Source organism: Trypanosoma equiperdum (genome assembly GCF_001457755.1).
Source record: "Trypanosoma equiperdum strain OVI genome assembly, contig: ctg_893, whole genome shotgun sequence".
NCBI classification, from domain to species: domain Eukaryota; phylum Euglenozoa; class Kinetoplastea; order Trypanosomatida; family Trypanosomatidae; genus Trypanosoma; species Trypanosoma equiperdum.
The window spans coordinates 13,063-30,642 of NW_027124857.1; the positions used below are offsets into that span (position 1 = coordinate 13,063).

Genomic DNA, 17,580 nt, shown 5'->3' on the forward strand with positions numbered 1-17,580 from the left:
GTTTTTTTTTAAAAAAATAGTTTTCAACGAAGTGGCTGAGTCATGTGTAGGAACAACATCATGTAGAATGTAGTGTACACACTAGCAGCTTCCACACACGTGCGCATATCCATACACTAACCAGTCAGAGACGATAAACAACATTGAAAAAAAATAAAAGTAAAAAGGGAGCTTTTGGCCAACAACAGCCAACAGGGAAAGAAGAAAGCGTCCGATATTTCGAGAAAACACCAGGTGGTTCCTGTTTACAACTCCACTGATTTGTTCTTCATGCGCCACCACAAGCCTTGTGTGTAGCTGTTGTGTTTAATAGAAGGGTTTGAACCGCGCTAGGCGCCACAACAACCGTTGCTTGAAGGAAGGCTGGAGCGGTCGTCGCATCCAAGTGACAACGGCTCCGTTGCCCATCTGCATTTCGCTGTCCGTTTTGTAAATCATCCAGCGCGAAAGATGCGGTAGATACATTTTCGCCCAATTATCCCGTATGTACGGCGGAACAATGTCGGCATCTCTAGGACGATACTTGAAGCATCCCCACGTGTCCCATGGATTCCCCTCAATGTAACTGTCAGGGGTTCCAAAGTAAATACACTCTCGGACTGAGCCCGTGCGACGAATAATCGCGGTGATGTCCATATTCATAATCATATCCGAGAACAATACAATTGAGGGTTCATACTTCTCCAAAGCCACCTGGTCTTTCATTTTGATGATAGGGTGTGGTTTGAACTCCTCTTGCTTGTGCTGTGGAATAACAAGAAGGTATGGGTTCATGTTTGGTTTCTCATGGACATGAATAATTGGGACGGGGATTTTCCCAGTTTTGTTCAGCATGGCACCAAATTTCCCCGTGCGAGAACCCAAAAAAAGAATGGGGGCTTTCCTTGCTTTCGGATCTTCAATTAACCCATGGCGGTACGCGATGTACTCTGCCGTGCTGTCGATTAGTTCTCTGTTAAGCAGCGTCGATTGTGCTGTCACCATCATAAGGTAAGCCAATGTGCTGAAGGGGGAGTAGTAGTTCCAGAAAAGGCAATACCACTCCTCAAATGTGAGTGTTGTCTCCTTATTAGCGTTGCAATTAGAGAGTGGAAGTCGCGAAATATCCTCTAAGCGTACAAACATCCCTTGCTTCCAAAATAGCGGCTTTCTCAATCCTACCGCCCGCAGTGCCGAAGTGTATGAGGGAAGGTACGAAGGATAGAAACAGCGCTCCAACTCCGCATAATCCAAATTATTCGCCTTCATGAAGCTGTTCCCAAGGAACTCCGCATAAAGTACAGCGATGGCTTGCAAGCTACTGTCCTTTCCTTTCTTATCCGCCACCTGCAGCCGCTCCCGGAGGTTGTCGAACCGTTCCGCCTCAAACCGTGGATGAAGAGAACCGGTGAGTTGCACAAATTTTGACTCCGCTGCTTTACTGTGGAAACGATTCACAGGCGGTACCTCAAATGTGTAACCATTGAGCGAAGCCACTCTTTGGTAAATGCTGCGCTCCTCCTCACTAGAGTACTGCACGCCTAACTTCGTGGGAGTGCCAAACTCTCCACCTCCGCTGCCACCATGTTTGGTCATGACTGATACAACTACTGCTTACACTTACACGATACTGTCTCGCTGCTGCTTCTTACCGTGTGTTTCCTCTCTTCCAGCCTTGCAGAACACACTGCTGAACCTGCCACGGAATATATATATGTATGCGAATAACAGAGTCGGTGACACAAACAAATATTGGAAAAACAAATCAAAGGTGGAGAGAGTGAGCGAAGCACGCAAAACACTGAATTGTCACTCAGCGAATAATACGCTCCACACAAACAATGTGTATTCTCTCCCTCCCTCTTTTCCTTGTCTTTTTTTCAAAATGCGTAATGGCAATACAACAAATAAAAAGAAATGAATAAAAAAGAAGCGTAAGAAAGCGAAAGACAGGATAAAAGATGTGACAAAGGGAGAAAACACAACATTGTCAGGTAGCATAAAGAGAAGAATTGAGGTGCAACAGAAAGCAACACAAGACCATGTTACAATGGGAGTTGTTTTTTGTTTTTTGCAGCCGATAGCTTCCCAATTAGTGAAGAAGCGAGCATTACTAACTTTTAGCAAATAAATAAAGGGATCTATCCATATATAGATAGGCATATCGATAGATAATAACATATTTGCTCATTCAATTAATACGACATGCTTAGACTCGGCATCAATAATTGTTACAAGGAAGAATTAGGAGAGGAAGGGTAAGTAGGAAATAAGGTAGAGAAGAGGAGAGAGAGAGAGGGGGGGGGAAACGACACCACCAACACAACGACACACCGAAACCAGGAAAAAAAGGTATGCTGATAATTTGGTATTTACAACATTAAGTGAAGCATGTGATTGGGATCATTCGAGTGGCAGTCAACACCATATCACGTGCCTCACCTCTCAGCAGCCCATGAAATAAAAACTCAGATGGAAAAAGTAGAGACAGGGAAAAGCAAGACAGATAAGGGGCACACAGAGACGCAAATCCATACATAATTTGTACATCTATATTTATTTACTTACCTGTTTACCTCTGACAATGACGACAAGGACGACAACAAGAAATAAAGGGAAGGAAAAAAACAAAAAACAAAAAGAAACCAAAGCGACAGGTGTCGAAGCAAAGTAAGAAGCTGAGATGATCTACCGAGGTCCTTTGATTTACCGGTGCAATGCAACACTCACTGAATATAATGCCACATGCATCGGCTAACACAAATCACCGGTAATTAAATCTCCTTTTTAGAAAACCTCGAAAACTTGCCACGACGGTGCGCTAAAAAATAAAAACGAAAAAAAAAAGTAATGTGATAAACGGAAGAAGCACAAAAAGAAAAAAATTGCAGCAAAGGGCCCCCCTCATCTGTCTGCATTTTCCAAATGCAGCAACCAATAAAAAAGAAAGGTGCGTGGAAGCAGCATCGTTGGCAACAAAACAACATAAAAATAAGATCGAACAGAGAAACGGAAGGATAAACTATCCCTATTTCCTCCAAACATTTCACAATAAATAAATATGTATAAGTGTATATGAGTTCCAAAACTCCGCAACAACAAACTCATGTGGACGTAGCAAAAGAGAAGCAAATACTGGTATATTTGAAACAAAACGAAGGAAAAAGAATGGAGTGAATAACAATGACAGCAATAATCATAACAAAAGTAAAAGTGACTGGAACAACAGTCATTGCTATTATCATGAAACTGTGATCCTTCTCACGCTATTTAAGCCATTAATTACCCGTATTTGTTGCGCCTCCTCTCTCACCTTTTATTCTACCGTTATTACTCAAAAGTGCTTTAACCGCACACTCTCCCATCCATCCAACATTTTCCCCTTGGGTGATATTATCTCTTCATAATAAGTATAATCATATTAATTTACTTAGCTGTTTCAGCTGCTGATATGGTTGTCCCCTGACTTAGCCCAACTCACCTGGCACTCACCATTTCCGCCCTTTTTTTTTCACCCATTCATTGATTTAGCTGTCTTAAACTATCTTCACTTCCGTACACTCATACCGTCCCTATCCTTTTTTCCTTTCCTGCTACCGTTTTATAAATTGGACAGGCTCGAGGAGTATTGGCGTGGAAAAAAAAAAGGAGTAGTCGGCACGCACAGAAATATATATATATAGATCTTTTCCCACACTTATTTGAAGAAACCTACGGCGACTGTAGTAATGGCAACACCACTGAAAATAACAACAACAAGAAGGGTGAAAATCTCTATCTTTTCATTTTTAGTTACTGGAAAGTTTTCGTTATTTCCTTCTATTAGCATGTTCACGTTCATTTTCGCCTTCCTTCCTTATTTGCTTTCCCCTCGCTCCCCTCGTTTTTTGTGGAGGAGGTCCTTTAATAGAGGATGAGCGTTCTTTTGTTTCATTCCAATAAAAAGAAAAATGTTCCCCACATTCACCCAACACATTTCTCTCTCTATTTGTAGCTCCTTGGGTGCTGCATCACCCCAACTGGTTAAGGGATGGGCTCTGGACGATGATAAGGAGCGCAACCGTTGGAAGAGAACACCAGCGCGGACTGCCTCGTGGGGTTAAAACCCGGTGGTGGCTCACGGGGTTTGCAATGCGGCACTGCAGACCCTTCATTCCCTCCTACTCGAACCTTCGTTGCTGCTTCCTCAATACCTTCAATGATACGTATTACGTTAGATGTGATCATCGCGGGAATGAGATCGGGCCTGGCTTCCATGTTGCATGGAATGCCAAAGTTGCTTCCATTCGCAATCAGGAGATCTGACATTGTTTCAACGTCCGTGATACTGGCCTCGCGCTGCAAGAGCATGTGAAGTATGCACAACCGCGCGCACATTAAGCGTCGCAGCTGAAGCAGCTGCAAAGCCGTTTGGCAATCACAAGTAATGAAAACACGGCTACCGCACTGCCATACCTCAAACGTCACTGGGGCCGCTTCGTCAACGATCTCCTCGAAGAGAATAGTACTGCTAAACACCAGAAGCATTACGTTGTACACCTCTTGAGAGAGTTGGGAGCTAAAAGAACCAACGAGGCGATCGTAAGCTGTGTGGAGAGTATAGGGGACGCACACTGTGTTGCGCGTCCACGGGCATGCTGTAGGCACCGACATATCGCGAGAGCAGTTGATGTTCACGAACACACCGCTCCCGGCAAACCGCTTCTTCTGCGCAGTTTCAGCATCATGCAAAACAAAAATGCCACGCTGCATAAATGCTGCGGAACACAAGATGGAGAGCATCTGGGCATGTGTGTCATATTGTCGACGGAGATCGCCAACATCATCGATGTCCTCAAATGGGATTAAAGCGCCAAGCTGATCCTTTGCCTGCTGTACCAACAGCAGGATATCGACAATACGCATGCGGCTTAGATAGCGTTTCTCGCACCATGTATTCTGTCCTTCTTCAGATAGCCCTTCCTGCTGCATTTGCATGTACTCAAGTACGGCACCAACCGATGACACCACATCATTACGCAACCTGCCCTTGAACTGAAGCATCGTCTCTTGCACACAATTTTTGACTTTAAGTCGTTCTACTCTGTCCGTCACGTCGTATGGGACGTAAAACGGCGAGTTGCACGCAATGCATGATGCTGCCACTATGGAAAGTGTAGTAAGACCAGTAAGAAGGCCATGGAACACAACGGCGCCCGCATTCACAGCGAAAGGAAGGCGACCCACAATCAGACCTCGTAGTGCGACGTGATACCGTAGGTTTGCCGGCGGTTTTGTTGCCAGTTGCCTACTATCTACACCTTCCAGACCACCTTGTTTTGTCTCCGACCGAGATTCATATGCCTCACTTACAAGTTCACTCCACACCTTCTTGATGCTGAGGTGCTCAGGGTTATCGATACGCTCAATCAAAGAGGTGTGGTCCTCCTCGGGAACAATATAACCGCCATCACACAAGGTGTTCAAACTCAACTGCACGCTCACGTTACGAGGTTTCTCTGGACACATAGAGAAGAGAATATAAGGCGCACTGGTTAAATACAGACAGTGAAGCACAATCTCATGTATAACAGCATTGCTTAAACGACAGTCACATGGCGGTAGCTGAGGTACTTGTTCTTTCAAGACCATCGTGAAGAAGAAACCTTGCTGGACGCGCCCAGCGCGTCCGCGCCGCTGTTTGAGATTTACAGCGCTCTCCCACATAAGCTCAAGTGGTGGAAATGCAACAGAGTTGGGGTTCGACTCAGTGATGTATGGACGCTTCACTGTGCCGGAATCGATGACAAAAACAACATCTGGAAGTGTAATGGACACTTCAGCAATATCAGTAGCTACATATACCTTCTTTTTCGTCCCCGATTTCCGCTGTATGGCCTCCTGCACGTACGAGAGTTCAATGTCACGATACCATGGAATGGCATCAAGTTCTTCACCCAAGTTGTCCCGTATCCACAACGTGAGTTGTTCGACGACCGTGCGTCCAGGAACAAACATAAGTATGCTGTCCCCAGGTTTAGCAGCGGTGGCTAGGAACTCGAGTAACTTTTTCATATAAAAAATTATAGTATGTAACTGAATTGAGCTCATGATTCCACTACTCTCAATATCGGGTGCAACGCAAGCGACGCCAATTAGTCTGCTGACATCTTCAAGGTAGTAGTCGTGCACGGGGTACATAGCATTGGCCTTGGAATACTCCCCAACCGTTAAACCGTCAAAGAAACCCGCCCATTTAGACGCCTCTGCAGTTGCACTGCAGAGTATAAGCTTTATCCGCCCAGGATTGCGCTTCATAACTAACTTCATCAGCAACAGTGACACCTCCACCTCCACCGATCGCTCGTGGAACTCATCAAATATGACGTGCGTCATCCCAATACAGTCCGGTGTGGTGTGTAACAGATAGAGAAAGAGGGTGTAATTTGTCACGTACATAATCGGAGTTTGCCCCACTTCACCCGCATGTTCCCCGCGAACCCAATACCCCACGCGGCTTCCCACTTTCTCGCCGTAAAAAACGGAAACGCGCTCCGCCAGTTTAATTGCGGGTGTGCGCCGCGGCTGCGTGTTTACAATTTTCGCTCCTGGGTCGTCGTCCAGTATAGCCTTAGGGATAAGTGTGCTTTTCCCGGTACCCGTGTCTGTTACTACGATCGTCACATCGTGAGCGGCAACTAAGTCGAGGACCTGGCTAACATCAAGGGTTCCGACAACACCAGTGGTGCTCGACGCCTGTTTGCGCAAGTGATCTGCAGTTTCATTTTGGTCTTCTTGCAGTGCGTAAAGTCGCTTAAATTTTTCAAGTGCCTCCTTGTCTGGTGGCAAAGACGACGGAGGCATTACGTTAGAGCCAGAAGGTCGGCCGCCCCGCCTGTTGCCTCCACGACGGTCGATCATTCTCCCCGCCCCGACTGCACCACCGTCAATCATGCGATCCACCATGGCAGCATCCCTATCCATTCCCCTTCTTGGGTCGCGATCCATCATGGCAGCATCCCTATCCTGATCTGTGTCCCAGTTCCTTCCTTCCATTCGCTGCGACTCGCCCCAAGCCTCTTGCTGATGCTTTGGGCACCGCGACTGTGGCTCATGGTGACCAGCCCCCTCTGCGTCCCTGTAATTAGGGAGAGGTCGGGGATGAGCTGTGTTGGTTTCCCCCTTAGGCTGAAGATGGAGTAAGTGTTGCAACACGTCAAACTCGCTGTTGTAACCCCTAGTGATGTGCAACCGTACATCTTTCTCTGGTTGCGGCTGCTGTTGTGTATCATGTTCGCAAGCTATGCTCCGTTGTGCATTCATCAGATGACTAGACGAATCAGCGAATTGTCCGTGACCCTCTGAACTATTTCGATGCTCTTCACCTGAGTATCCAGGCGGTGCGCCGCGGGGTGCTCTCCGGTCGTAGCTCGGGATAGGAAATAAATGCGAGTGAGGAGGCTGTCGCCCCGCATTCATTCCGTGGGGGTGTCCGTGCGACCTGGGGTAAGGCGGTGATCCAAGAGCATCCTCTGAGTGTCGCCGTTGCTGATTCCATTCGTCGCTTGGTCGTGTTTCCTTATCCCACCGGTGAACCTCACGCACGGAATCATCGCACCGTTGTTGCTGAGTTATCCAGCGCTGTTGTGACGATGACCTCCTTATGGCTCCCTCTGAACTTTTAACCATCTGAGGGTAGTCACACGGGCGCGACTTGGTGCTGCGTTGCTCATCACACCAGCCCCTCTTATCACGAGTGTGTTGAGTATCATGGTGCAAGTATGGATCCACGTCGCTCCTGTGGTGCTGAAGCCTCCTGTTGTCTCCCACAGTGGAGGAGTACGCACCACCGCAGATGTCACTGTCGTCGGTATAATTATCTTTTCGGACGGTGAGGGAGACGTGTTGGTTACCTGACATGCCCCTGCCTTGTCGAGAGTACGGGTTACTGAGGGGGAAAGAACCTTGTTGCCGATTCCGGTATTCGTCTTTCCGCATTTCAGCGGGGTCGGAAATGCTTGCCTTGTTGGTGATTTTGGTGTTGCTCCCTTTTAAATGGATAGTAAGGAATGCAGTTACGACGCTAAAGCACAGTAAGCAGCTACACTGCAAACCCTTCCCAAGCAAACCGGAGGCACACTTGTATCAAATGAGCTCTTCTCCCCCACACCTTTGTATTGCACAATTGCTTTCTTCCGTTATTTCCCCCGCGGTTATCACTGCTTGTCTTCCACACCTTGGTTCCCCCTCCTTTAAAAAGAAACAAAGCAATCCTGTCCCTTTATCCACTTTGTTTTGATTCCTTCTGCTCTTTTTCTACGTAACCCCTATTTTTTTTTAAAAAAACTCCACTTTTTCCTTCTTGTGTGCTCTCCTTATCAAATAAGGAATAAAACTTTGTCTTATTACTACGTATATGTATAAATTACGTTTTCTGTGCGACGCTTCCGTTTACCCTAAATGAATAAGGTTTTATTTCGTTTTCGGTTACTTTTCATATGTTTGAACGAATCGAAATAACAAAAAGGAAAAGAGGTAAAAAAGACGACAAAGGGGGGGAAGCAATGAGTGCAATTTAGATTACCAGAAGTAAAGTATGGAAAAGAGAAAAAGAAATGAAGGAGTACAGAGTAAGAAACAGACAGTGCTTCCGTATTTGAACTTTCGTCTTTCTCTTTTCATTTTTGCTTACTTTTTGTTTTGTTTTGTTTAGTTGTGCAAGTGTTGGAGTAAGGTGTGGAAAAGTTGGCGCTACGTCACTGTACCGCAGAATAAACTGGTTGCGGGAATGGACGGACGGACATCCAACAGCAACAACTGAAAATTATTGCGATAGGAAAAAGTCAAATAAAAAAAACTGAACTGATACGTGAAATGGAAAGAGGGAAGAGGTATAGCATGCCCAAGCACACCTGTAAGGCGTGAGGTAGCAAAGTGCACTACATTAAGATCACAATAAAGTAGCGGTGTAGTCAGCGAACGCATCAAGGAAAACGCGGCGCGCACAAAAATAGACAACAACAACAACATAGAAGGTAAAAAAGAAAAAAAAGAAAAGCGACATCACAAAGATACATGCACGCACGTACTCACCAACGTGTAGTCACTCGTTGTTAGTCAGTAAAAGCGTAAGTGTAACACCACCCTCGCTAGCAAATATAGAACAGTGGGAAGTCAACGCAACGTAAACCGAAAATAGAAGAATGAAAACTCAACATTGCCACATGAGCGAGTGGCAACGCTCCACCAGCAAAATGCAAGCACCTAAGGTACACCAACACATGCCTCATTGCTGCGGATTGGTTTGTTTACCCTTGAAGATCTTGTTCTCTTGTTCGTACATTTCTGGTGCTATGGCATTGCGAGCGCCCCGCAACACTTCGCCGGTTCCCCGTAGCAACCCGTCCAACATGGCAGAGAAAGCGACAGGTAGGCAAATGCTGTTGCCTTGAGGTCCGAGGCAGTGAAGAGCAATATCATACGCTACGCGAAACCCTCGGGTTACTTCTATTAGTCCATTTTGAACCCCCTGCGTGGCGTTCACCGGTTGCGAACCACGTGCCGCAGGATTCACACCACTAGCCGGCACGAGGTATGAAATGGAGTTACTTGTCACGTGCTGCAGCGAATGCGAGAGACCCGCAGCGCTATGCAGTGACTCAGTGGTTACCGTCAAAAGGAAGCTACGTAACGCGCAACATACAGCTGCGAAAAAGCGCTTGTTGCGACGGTGCTCGTTTAGCGGGGCGAATAAAACCCCAGTGCTCGCCGAGGCAACGTTTGACGCCAGCTGTAGCGGTTGAACGGCGCAGCAAAGCAGAAAGAAGCCCCAAAACTTTCCAATTTCCCCACCCAAGCGCTGACAGAATAACCCCCACACTTGTTCAGCGGGGCATGAAGTGATCACCATCCGCGGCAGTTGTACTTGTGCGCGCTCCAGTGAGGGTAGCAAATAGTTACACAGCTCAAAGACATTTCCATGTAGGGCTTCAAAGGCGCTTCTCCCTTCAAATTGCACATAGAGTGTCATGGTGACAGGAGATAGTTCAATTTTTCTGAAAAATAGTGAGTCTCTACGTGCCTTCTTCCAAATTATATTCTCCTCGGTGACATTTTCGGGCACCTCAATGAATCTTGGAAGCAAATTCAGGGCTCGCCTGTGGAGAGCCACGGTAATAGGCTGGAGACGAACGTACAGCTCCTCCTCCGGTTTCCCCTCAATTACCGTTCCCGCATATCCTGACAAAGTGGAAGGGAGAATTGTGGTCCATTTCATTGAAAATAAATCGCTATCACAGTCCCGAAGCGACTGAGGTAAGGAAGCCATTAGAAGTGTTTGCACAGTGCTTCCCTCAATGCGGTCAATGATCTCTCCGTCTTTCACTGTAATATGCAATTGCATGAAGTACGCCTTACCAGGGGCAAAACGATCAAATTGCGCGCGAATACCCCTCAGGTGAGCAATGACGTGCTCATCCTGTCGACGACCACCACCGAGGACGTCATCGCGGTGTTCATCACACCCAAAGTTGCGGTTCAGCTCATTGGAAGGCCCACGCTCTTCCGATGCAAGCTGATTAGCACACGACTCCGGAGCAGTATCTTCATCTACAGCAAAGCGTTGGAGGGTACGTAAGTATTTGTCTGGAACGTCTGCGCGTATAAAGTCTTCGCCGCCGTAGAGATGCACAACGAGATTACAATCTCGCACAAAAATCTCCATTGACGCGGTGGAGAAGGGCGGCAACCTCCATGGTGCGTCATTTGGGCAATTCAAAGGGTCCCCAGATGTGGAGCTCCAACAACCGATGGGCAAACATCCTTCATAAGTAGCGTGAACAGACAAAAAATTCTGAGACTTGCAGTGACTCGTTAGATCTACAGCTTCATCATTACGGGTATTCCAGACTCCCCACGATGATTTCCCAAAGGTTACGTCTCCAAGCATATCAAAATCAGAAAAAGACTGTGCGCCCTCGTCAACGCAGGGCGCATCGATCTTCTGGTGAAAAACTTCTGGCACCCCGTGACAAGCTGCGATGACGGAACTATTTAGCAGATGGCGCAAACGTGCACCATAATCACGTGCCACGACATGCACATCCACCTCAGACATCTCCCTAACCGTTTTCACCTGAGTAATGTGGGCGAAGTACTCCCCACTGCGCTGCACCAACAAGTACGGTGAAGGGAGAAAATCGACATCCAACCCCGTAAAAAAATTTGTAACAGTGGTTTGGAAGTGATATAGCGAGTCTTGGGCAAAGAACATGGCAACGTGAAGGTCGTGCACCGTGATAAAGAGTGGTTTCTCTGATGTCGCATTCAAGGAAACTGTTACTGCCGCTGCGCCTTTCGTTTCTGCGTCACCCCCTTTAGCACAACACTTACTCACGTGATCGGTGGACACATTAGACTGGTAAATGTCCAAAACCCTTACAAACCCAAGGTTTGCGAGGTGCGCCCCTGTACCCCTCTTTCTGTCGCCGAAAAGTGAACTGTATCCCGTCTCATGGTCAATGACCAATAAACTCTTTGGAAAGTTGTCGTGAATAAATAATGATGCCGTGTCTCTACCGAGGTACAATTTTATAACGGTTGTTCCTGTCGGAAGACTTGGCACAATGATATCGATTTTGATGTGGGGAGAAAGGCCAGCGATCACGGAGTACCTTCCGAAAGGTCGATACTCCACTAGTGTGTCAAAAAAACTTACTCTTACTTTTGCACTTGTTGCCATCGAAACACCATCATCGCTCTGTGCATCTATTACATCCGCGGAGCAGTCCTGCACTCCCGACACCTTTTGAGCCACAGCAGAGCTCAGCACCTCAGTGCTTGGGTCTGACAAATAATTAAAGATGACAAGAAACCAGTTATCCCCCTCCCACGCAGGCTGGTGGCCCATGAAAATGCGGTCCAAAAGCACAACTGCATCATACGTTTCAGTGTGATCCTCGAAATTTAAAAACCGGCAAAGTGAAACTCCTCCCGCTCGCCGACCATACAATACTTCCGAGGTTCCATGAGCGTCTGCCGGAGTTTGGAGGCCGCCCACATCATTGTAATATGTGCCGTAACTTTGGAGAAGCGTCACAGTTCCGCCCCATTCAGGTGAAGAAGCATGCTCAGGAAGCCACTGAAAGTCTACGCTGTCAGACCATACATCACACAAATTTTCTTGAAGGCAAAAACACAAAGTCTCGGCGTGAACAGTCACCTTCTTAACATCATCTGACGTCTCGTGAAAGGAAAACACTTCAACGTTTGAAAACCTCAGTTGATACTGATGATACAGTAGTCGAGCATCAGTGACCTTCCGCATTTCGTAAGGTATGCAGCGCCACAAGGGTTCTCCTATGGCCACGCCTGCAGATGAAAGGCGCGGTGCCCATAACACCGTCGATACCTCGCCCACCAACAACCTGATACTAATGCTTGTGGCTTCGGAAGCACCGTCCGCGCCCACGCTCCACATGTCATCGCATTGTGAGGATAAATTATCTCTGCACGTATCACCCTTCATCCTTCTCTCCCCTCGGTGCAATTTTTTAAACATAATGCATAGCTTGTCAACAGTCTCCGCCACCTGGTTAAGGAAGAACGCGATCAGAAGAAACTCACATTTGTGGAGGGTACCACTTACGTGATGAACGACTGCCCGAACAGTTATTAAACTTCTTTCTTCAGCTTTGACCTCTTCCTGGTGGTATTCCCTTGTGAAGGGTACATTAGGTGCGGATGCCGTACCAATATTTTTGTACGACGGGTGGTTCGGGTGACGCTGCACAGTAATGCATGGTTCCCCTTCTTCAGTGTCGAACGAACACTGAATCCCGCTTCTTTCGTTGTCCTTGTGGTCGTTCAGCGATAGTAGCACCTTGCTGAGTGAAATCTTCATGCCACCAGCGCTGTCCACAGAGAGTTTAACATTCTCCAGGTAACAACTTAGCGTAACTGGAAGATACGGCCCCTCAACATCGCCGAAACCCGCGCACAAGGCACTGGTGAAGAGATGCATTTCCTCTCCTTCTTCTCGCAGCCGACCCCACAGGCGACGGGTAAGAGGGCCACAGTAGTCAGGATCTGGTGCCTTTGATGTCATGAACAAAACCTCCACCATTGCGTTCTCTAGCTCCAACTCAAACGATCGAAGAACCAAATACGGCGCCACCACGCTTTTCTTAGGGATTGCGGAAGATGCTGTCTCAGAGGACGGAAGCGCCGGCGGAAACTCCACAAGCGGGTCCTCGCACGCACTGCCTTTCGACCGGTCCACGTTGTCGCCTACATTCTCCTGCGTTGGAACAACCGAGTGGATCGACCCTGAGGAAGGGAACACAGACGGTAACGCAGCGTCTTGCGATCTTTGATCCGCCACGGTGCTAGGAGAGGGGCCACTCACTATGCACTGGAGTCTCTTCCAATAACTGCCTAACCTCTCTAGAGTATTCAGATTCACATTTACGATCAGATCTATCCCCGACAAAATAATAGCAACGCTCTCAAATACAGTTGCCGCTGCATCAATCCCCTCGTTAGGAAATTCACCGATATACCGAGTTGCCTCCGCAGGGGTTAGGGGGTGGGTTGTACCGATGATAATCCCCACACTGAACCGCCGCTTTGATTTCGATACGGTATTCACTCTCGTGGTAAGCACAACTCGGCCATACTTGGTGTTGCCCACACCGTTCCAATCAGTCAGCTCAGTGCGGGCATCCTCACTGGTATCATCTTCGCACGGGAGCCGTTCATATGCCTCAATGGCAACTATCCCCACCGAGCAACGGCGAGCAAGGTCACTTCCAAACACACCGTGCAATGCATCCTCTGAAGAAAGAGAGTTGGTGATCGTCGGATATACCAACAACCTAATACCGCTTACGTACACTTCGTAGAACCCTGTACGGAACAGAAAACGGTGTAAAATGACCCTGTGTTCCCGGGATAGAAGCAACTCATCAACACTATTATCCTCAAAGTGTTCTACAAGGGCTTTCCATGCGCGCTTGACCCCCTCACGATCTTCGCAACGTAGAAATGTGGATGAAATGAGTTCACATGTAATCTTCAGCGACGTAGCGGATCGCCGTGTCGCGCAGACATCACCTTTGGCCGCTAAACTTGCTGGCTCTTCAGAAGGTTTTGGCGCACCCGCAATCGCACGAGCGATGTGAACCAGGTGTCCCAGCTGCGTTGGTGAAAGCACGAAGAGGAATACCTTTGTTGTTATTTGTGCCCTGCTGAATCCCTTCGGCACTCCAACCGCCATGTCAGCCTCACTGAGGTGGAATTCAACACTGTGTATGAACTCCTTTGGATGCCCGCTGCACAAAAATATATCGCCCGTATCAACAACTTCACCCCTTTCCACATCGGCATCAACCATCGTTTGGCGCCTACCATACGGATAGACAGCGGCGCGAAGACCAGAAAATCGAACAATTTTCTTCATTGTGCCTCCATTCGGATCCGAACCCGCGTCGTCAATCTCGAACCCTCCTTCAAATGACACCAGTAACTCTACAGTGCCATATGGAGGCTCTCGCCCGACGACTATTTCCTGTCCGCGAGGTGGTACCCGCAGGATGACACTAACATTGCTCATGCGGCCACTCACACTGTAAGCCAACTTCTTTATGCTGCATACGAGGGCCCTTACACAGTCGTCAAGCGTGTGTTGTGAGGACAATTGCCCAACAGAATGAGACCCCCACTCCTCCACAACGTAATTGGGGCCTCTCCCGTCTGCACCCCGCGAGAGAATTCCATCATTGTCAAGGGATGAGTACGCATCCTCCACCGTTTCTCGAGACAGCGGGATTTCCTCCGTCACACCCTTGCTGTCGGCGCCCCCCTCACCAAAAGTAGGAGGATGATCACAGTAACGGGAGGACGTAGTGCACTCCATTGCACGAGGATTGACGTCGAAAACGAGCTGAACACCGTCCACTTCGAACCGCCGCCTCCCGGTTGTGCCCACACTAAACGTAGCCTCCACAGTGTGCACATGCCCAGACGCTAAGCTCAATAACCCACGCCGCGTAGAACCTGGCGCAACGGTATCTCCACCGCATTCTACACCCGCAGTACCTAGAACTGTCTCATTGATGTAAGTTTCGTTGAGCTGCAGGTTCGAGAGCTTAACAACAACTCCCCAACCACCCATTGTAAGGCCTACGCGTTCCAACTGATCTTCATTAATATCCTTCACGATGTTCTTAAGCGTTTGCTTCACAGCAGCCAACAACAACTGATCCTTCAACCACCTGAGCACAAATGGGGACATCAGTGACGCGAAGCAAATGTACAGAACAAAAGGAAAAGAATCGCCTCGCTTTCCCCAGACCCACAGATGAAAACTTCAACTATACTACCTTTGTTCTTCAGTCGACCCCCCACCCCTGACCTTTCGAAAAGTAAGGAGAGAAAAGAGTCTATAACAACACACTTTCATTCTCTGCCCCACGAACTTCCTGACCCAACCGAACTACGTCCCACACAACCTTGCGCGCTCACTAAACGAACAACAGGAAGCGATGTATTACCCTCCAGCAGGGTGTGTGTTAGTCCCCTTCCCACACTAACTGAGGAGGACAAGCTCCGATATCCAAACAAATGAAGACGGATTCTTTTTTTATAAATAAATTAAAAAACCTCCCGCGCACACACTTCATCTGCAGGGAAGGGGTATTCACAGCCACATCATCGCCCCACGGACATAAACATCGCTGAGGCGCTGGTATGCACAGGAAAGTGTTCCCGTTTCCATTCAGAGACGTTCGTGGGGAGGACAGTCGGAAACCCAAATGTCCTTTTGTTACTTCAGGTGTGGTAAGCGCTCAACGGCACTGGGATGAGGAGGCAACTGCGATTGCGCATTAATCGAACGGGTGCTGCACGTAACAACAAAGTGACTCACACGGACTCGTAAAGCCGACTTGCCAGCAGCAGTGTCCCCTCCCGAGATTAAAAGCGCACGCAAACAACCCTCCAATGCTTCGAGTGGATCCACAATGCAACGACGGCGGACGACATTTAACGCATCGTCACCACTACCACCCTCGCATATCAGTGTTTCCTCCATGTCACTACATTGAGGAGCCCTTGAGTTTCCCCTAGATCCTGTGGAGAGTAACTGGTATTCTGGGAGACATCTGTACGCCGCCGCCACCTGAGCGGGTGTTGCACTGTACTCAGAACAAAACCACCGTCTCCGTACGGAGGGGAAGGGAAAATACATGTCCGCGTGACCAACGTCTAAGCTACTGCTCACATCCATTACCCGTTGCAAAGCCTCCCGCATGTTATCTGCCTCCCCTCGTTCAATTGCGGCACGCGCAGAGTCCACAAGATCCTTCAGAAAATCGTCAGCATCGTTTCGTGCCGCCTCTGGTGCCACAACTCGGATCACGGGAGAATACCCCATTACGGCCACTACACCATGTGGTCGGAGGCACCGATGCGCCAGGGACAAATGCCACGGCGCATCGTGAAGCATTTCTTCCCCAAACACATTCCCCGCAAAAATCACTGCATCAAGAGATGATGGTGCCACAGTCTCTAAAGGGGAAACAAAATGAGGGAGTCGACCGCCTTTGACCTGCAGGGCCTCACCACTACCTTCAGCTCTGCAGCATGGACTGCTTGTTGCAACGCCAATGCGTCTCCGCAATGCGGCCACACGGCAACCCGGGAAGTGCTCACCTGAACGACGGGTTATTGCCCCAAGCCGCTCGTCATCCATGAACGAAGGACATATTACCAAAGAATTTCGATAAAAAGGCACCGAGTCCGTCAAGATTGCCAACCAGCATTCAGCAGGTTCAGGGAAAAAACCCTTGCACCCACGGTGATAACCGTGCAGTGCGGGGCTGAATGCAGACACAAAACCGCGACATAACTCCCCCACTTTGCTCCCGTAAGGTATAGACCGCATCACATTCTTCCCTCTAGTGTAAAAAAATTAAAAAAACAAATCTCACAAAAAAACATCAGAGCAATAAGATTTCCACCAAAAGAAATACAAACAACATACATCAAGAAAACACCTAAATAAATTAACAACCTAGCAGAACAAAAGAAGCTCCGTATACTCCTCAATAAACGCATTTGTGCCCCGCGATCAGCAACAAATGAAATTACGAAAAAGGGAAAAAGAAAGCAAAAAAGATATAAAGGAACCCATAGCAAGAGGTATTAACAATAACCTACTTCAAGAACTAAATCATCTATCACACACCGCTACTTCATACTCTTCTTAATGTTCACTGACAGCCAATCGAGACCTTCATACAGGCCCTGAGCCGTTGTAGCACAGCAACCTTGGATATACCAGTTGCGCTGGCGCACAGACTGCAGTCCAAGTTTCTCCGTGACTTCCGTTGTGCTCATCGCATTCGGTAAGTCCTGCTTGTTGGCGAAAACAAGGAGCACGGCATTCCTCAATTCATCCTCAGAAAGCATCTTTTCCAACTCCTGGCGGGCTTTGCCCACACGTTCCTTGTCGTTTGAATCCACAACAAAGATAATCCCGTTGGTATTTTGGTAGTAGTGGCGCCATAGCGGACGAAGAACATCTTGACCACCAACATCCCACATGGTGAATTTCAGGTTCTT

The 17,580-nt window shown here is 48.0% G+C and overlaps 4 protein-coding genes and 2 pseudogenes across 6 annotated transcripts; all 6 read right to left on the reverse strand.

Moving 5' to 3' along the window:
* Positions 1-306: 306 nt before the first annotated feature.
* TEOVI_000430500 (uncharacterized protein) lies at positions 307-1,575 on the reverse strand (the record flags this gene model as incomplete). The annotated part of the gene is made up of 1 exon (XM_067227090.1): positions 307-1,575. One exon carries the CDS (start codon positions 1,573-1,575, stop codon positions 307-309), a length of 1,269 nt encoding a protein of 422 aa, XP_067083191.1.
* A 1,191-nt stretch (positions 1,576-2,766) lies between these two features.
* On the reverse strand, positions 2,767-3,087 carry TEOVI_000430600:pseudogene (annotated as a pseudogene). Its single transcript is given in 3 exon segments — positions 2,767-2,823; positions 2,826-3,035; positions 3,040-3,087. Coding segments are annotated over 3 exon segments (315 nt in total).
* An 876-nt stretch (positions 3,088-3,963) lies between these two features.
* Positions 3,964-7,956, reverse strand: TEOVI_000430700:pseudogene (annotated as a pseudogene). Its single transcript has one exon. A coding segment is annotated over exon 1 (3,993 nt).
* Positions 7,957-9,244: 1,288 nt separating this feature from the next.
* On the reverse strand, positions 9,245-15,250 carry TEOVI_000430800 (uncharacterized protein; the record flags this gene model as incomplete). Its single annotated transcript, XM_067227091.1, has 1 exon — positions 9,245-15,250. One exon carries the CDS (start codon positions 15,248-15,250, stop codon positions 9,245-9,247), a length of 6,006 nt encoding a protein of 2,001 aa, XP_067083192.1.
* A 531-nt stretch (positions 15,251-15,781) lies between these two features.
* TEOVI_000430900 (uncharacterized protein) lies at positions 15,782-16,900 on the reverse strand (the record flags this gene model as incomplete). Its single annotated transcript, XM_067227092.1, has 1 exon — positions 15,782-16,900. One exon carries the CDS (start codon positions 16,898-16,900, stop codon positions 15,782-15,784), a length of 1,119 nt encoding a protein of 372 aa, XP_067083193.1.
* Positions 16,901-17,205: 305 nt separating this feature from the next.
* Positions 17,206-17,562, reverse strand: TEOVI_000431000 (ADP-ribosylation factor, putative; the record flags this gene model as incomplete). The annotated part of the gene is made up of 1 exon (XM_067227093.1): positions 17,206-17,562. One exon carries the CDS (start codon positions 17,560-17,562, stop codon positions 17,206-17,208), a length of 357 nt encoding a protein of 118 aa, XP_067083194.1.
* Between the last annotated feature and the right edge of the window lie 18 nt (positions 17,563-17,580).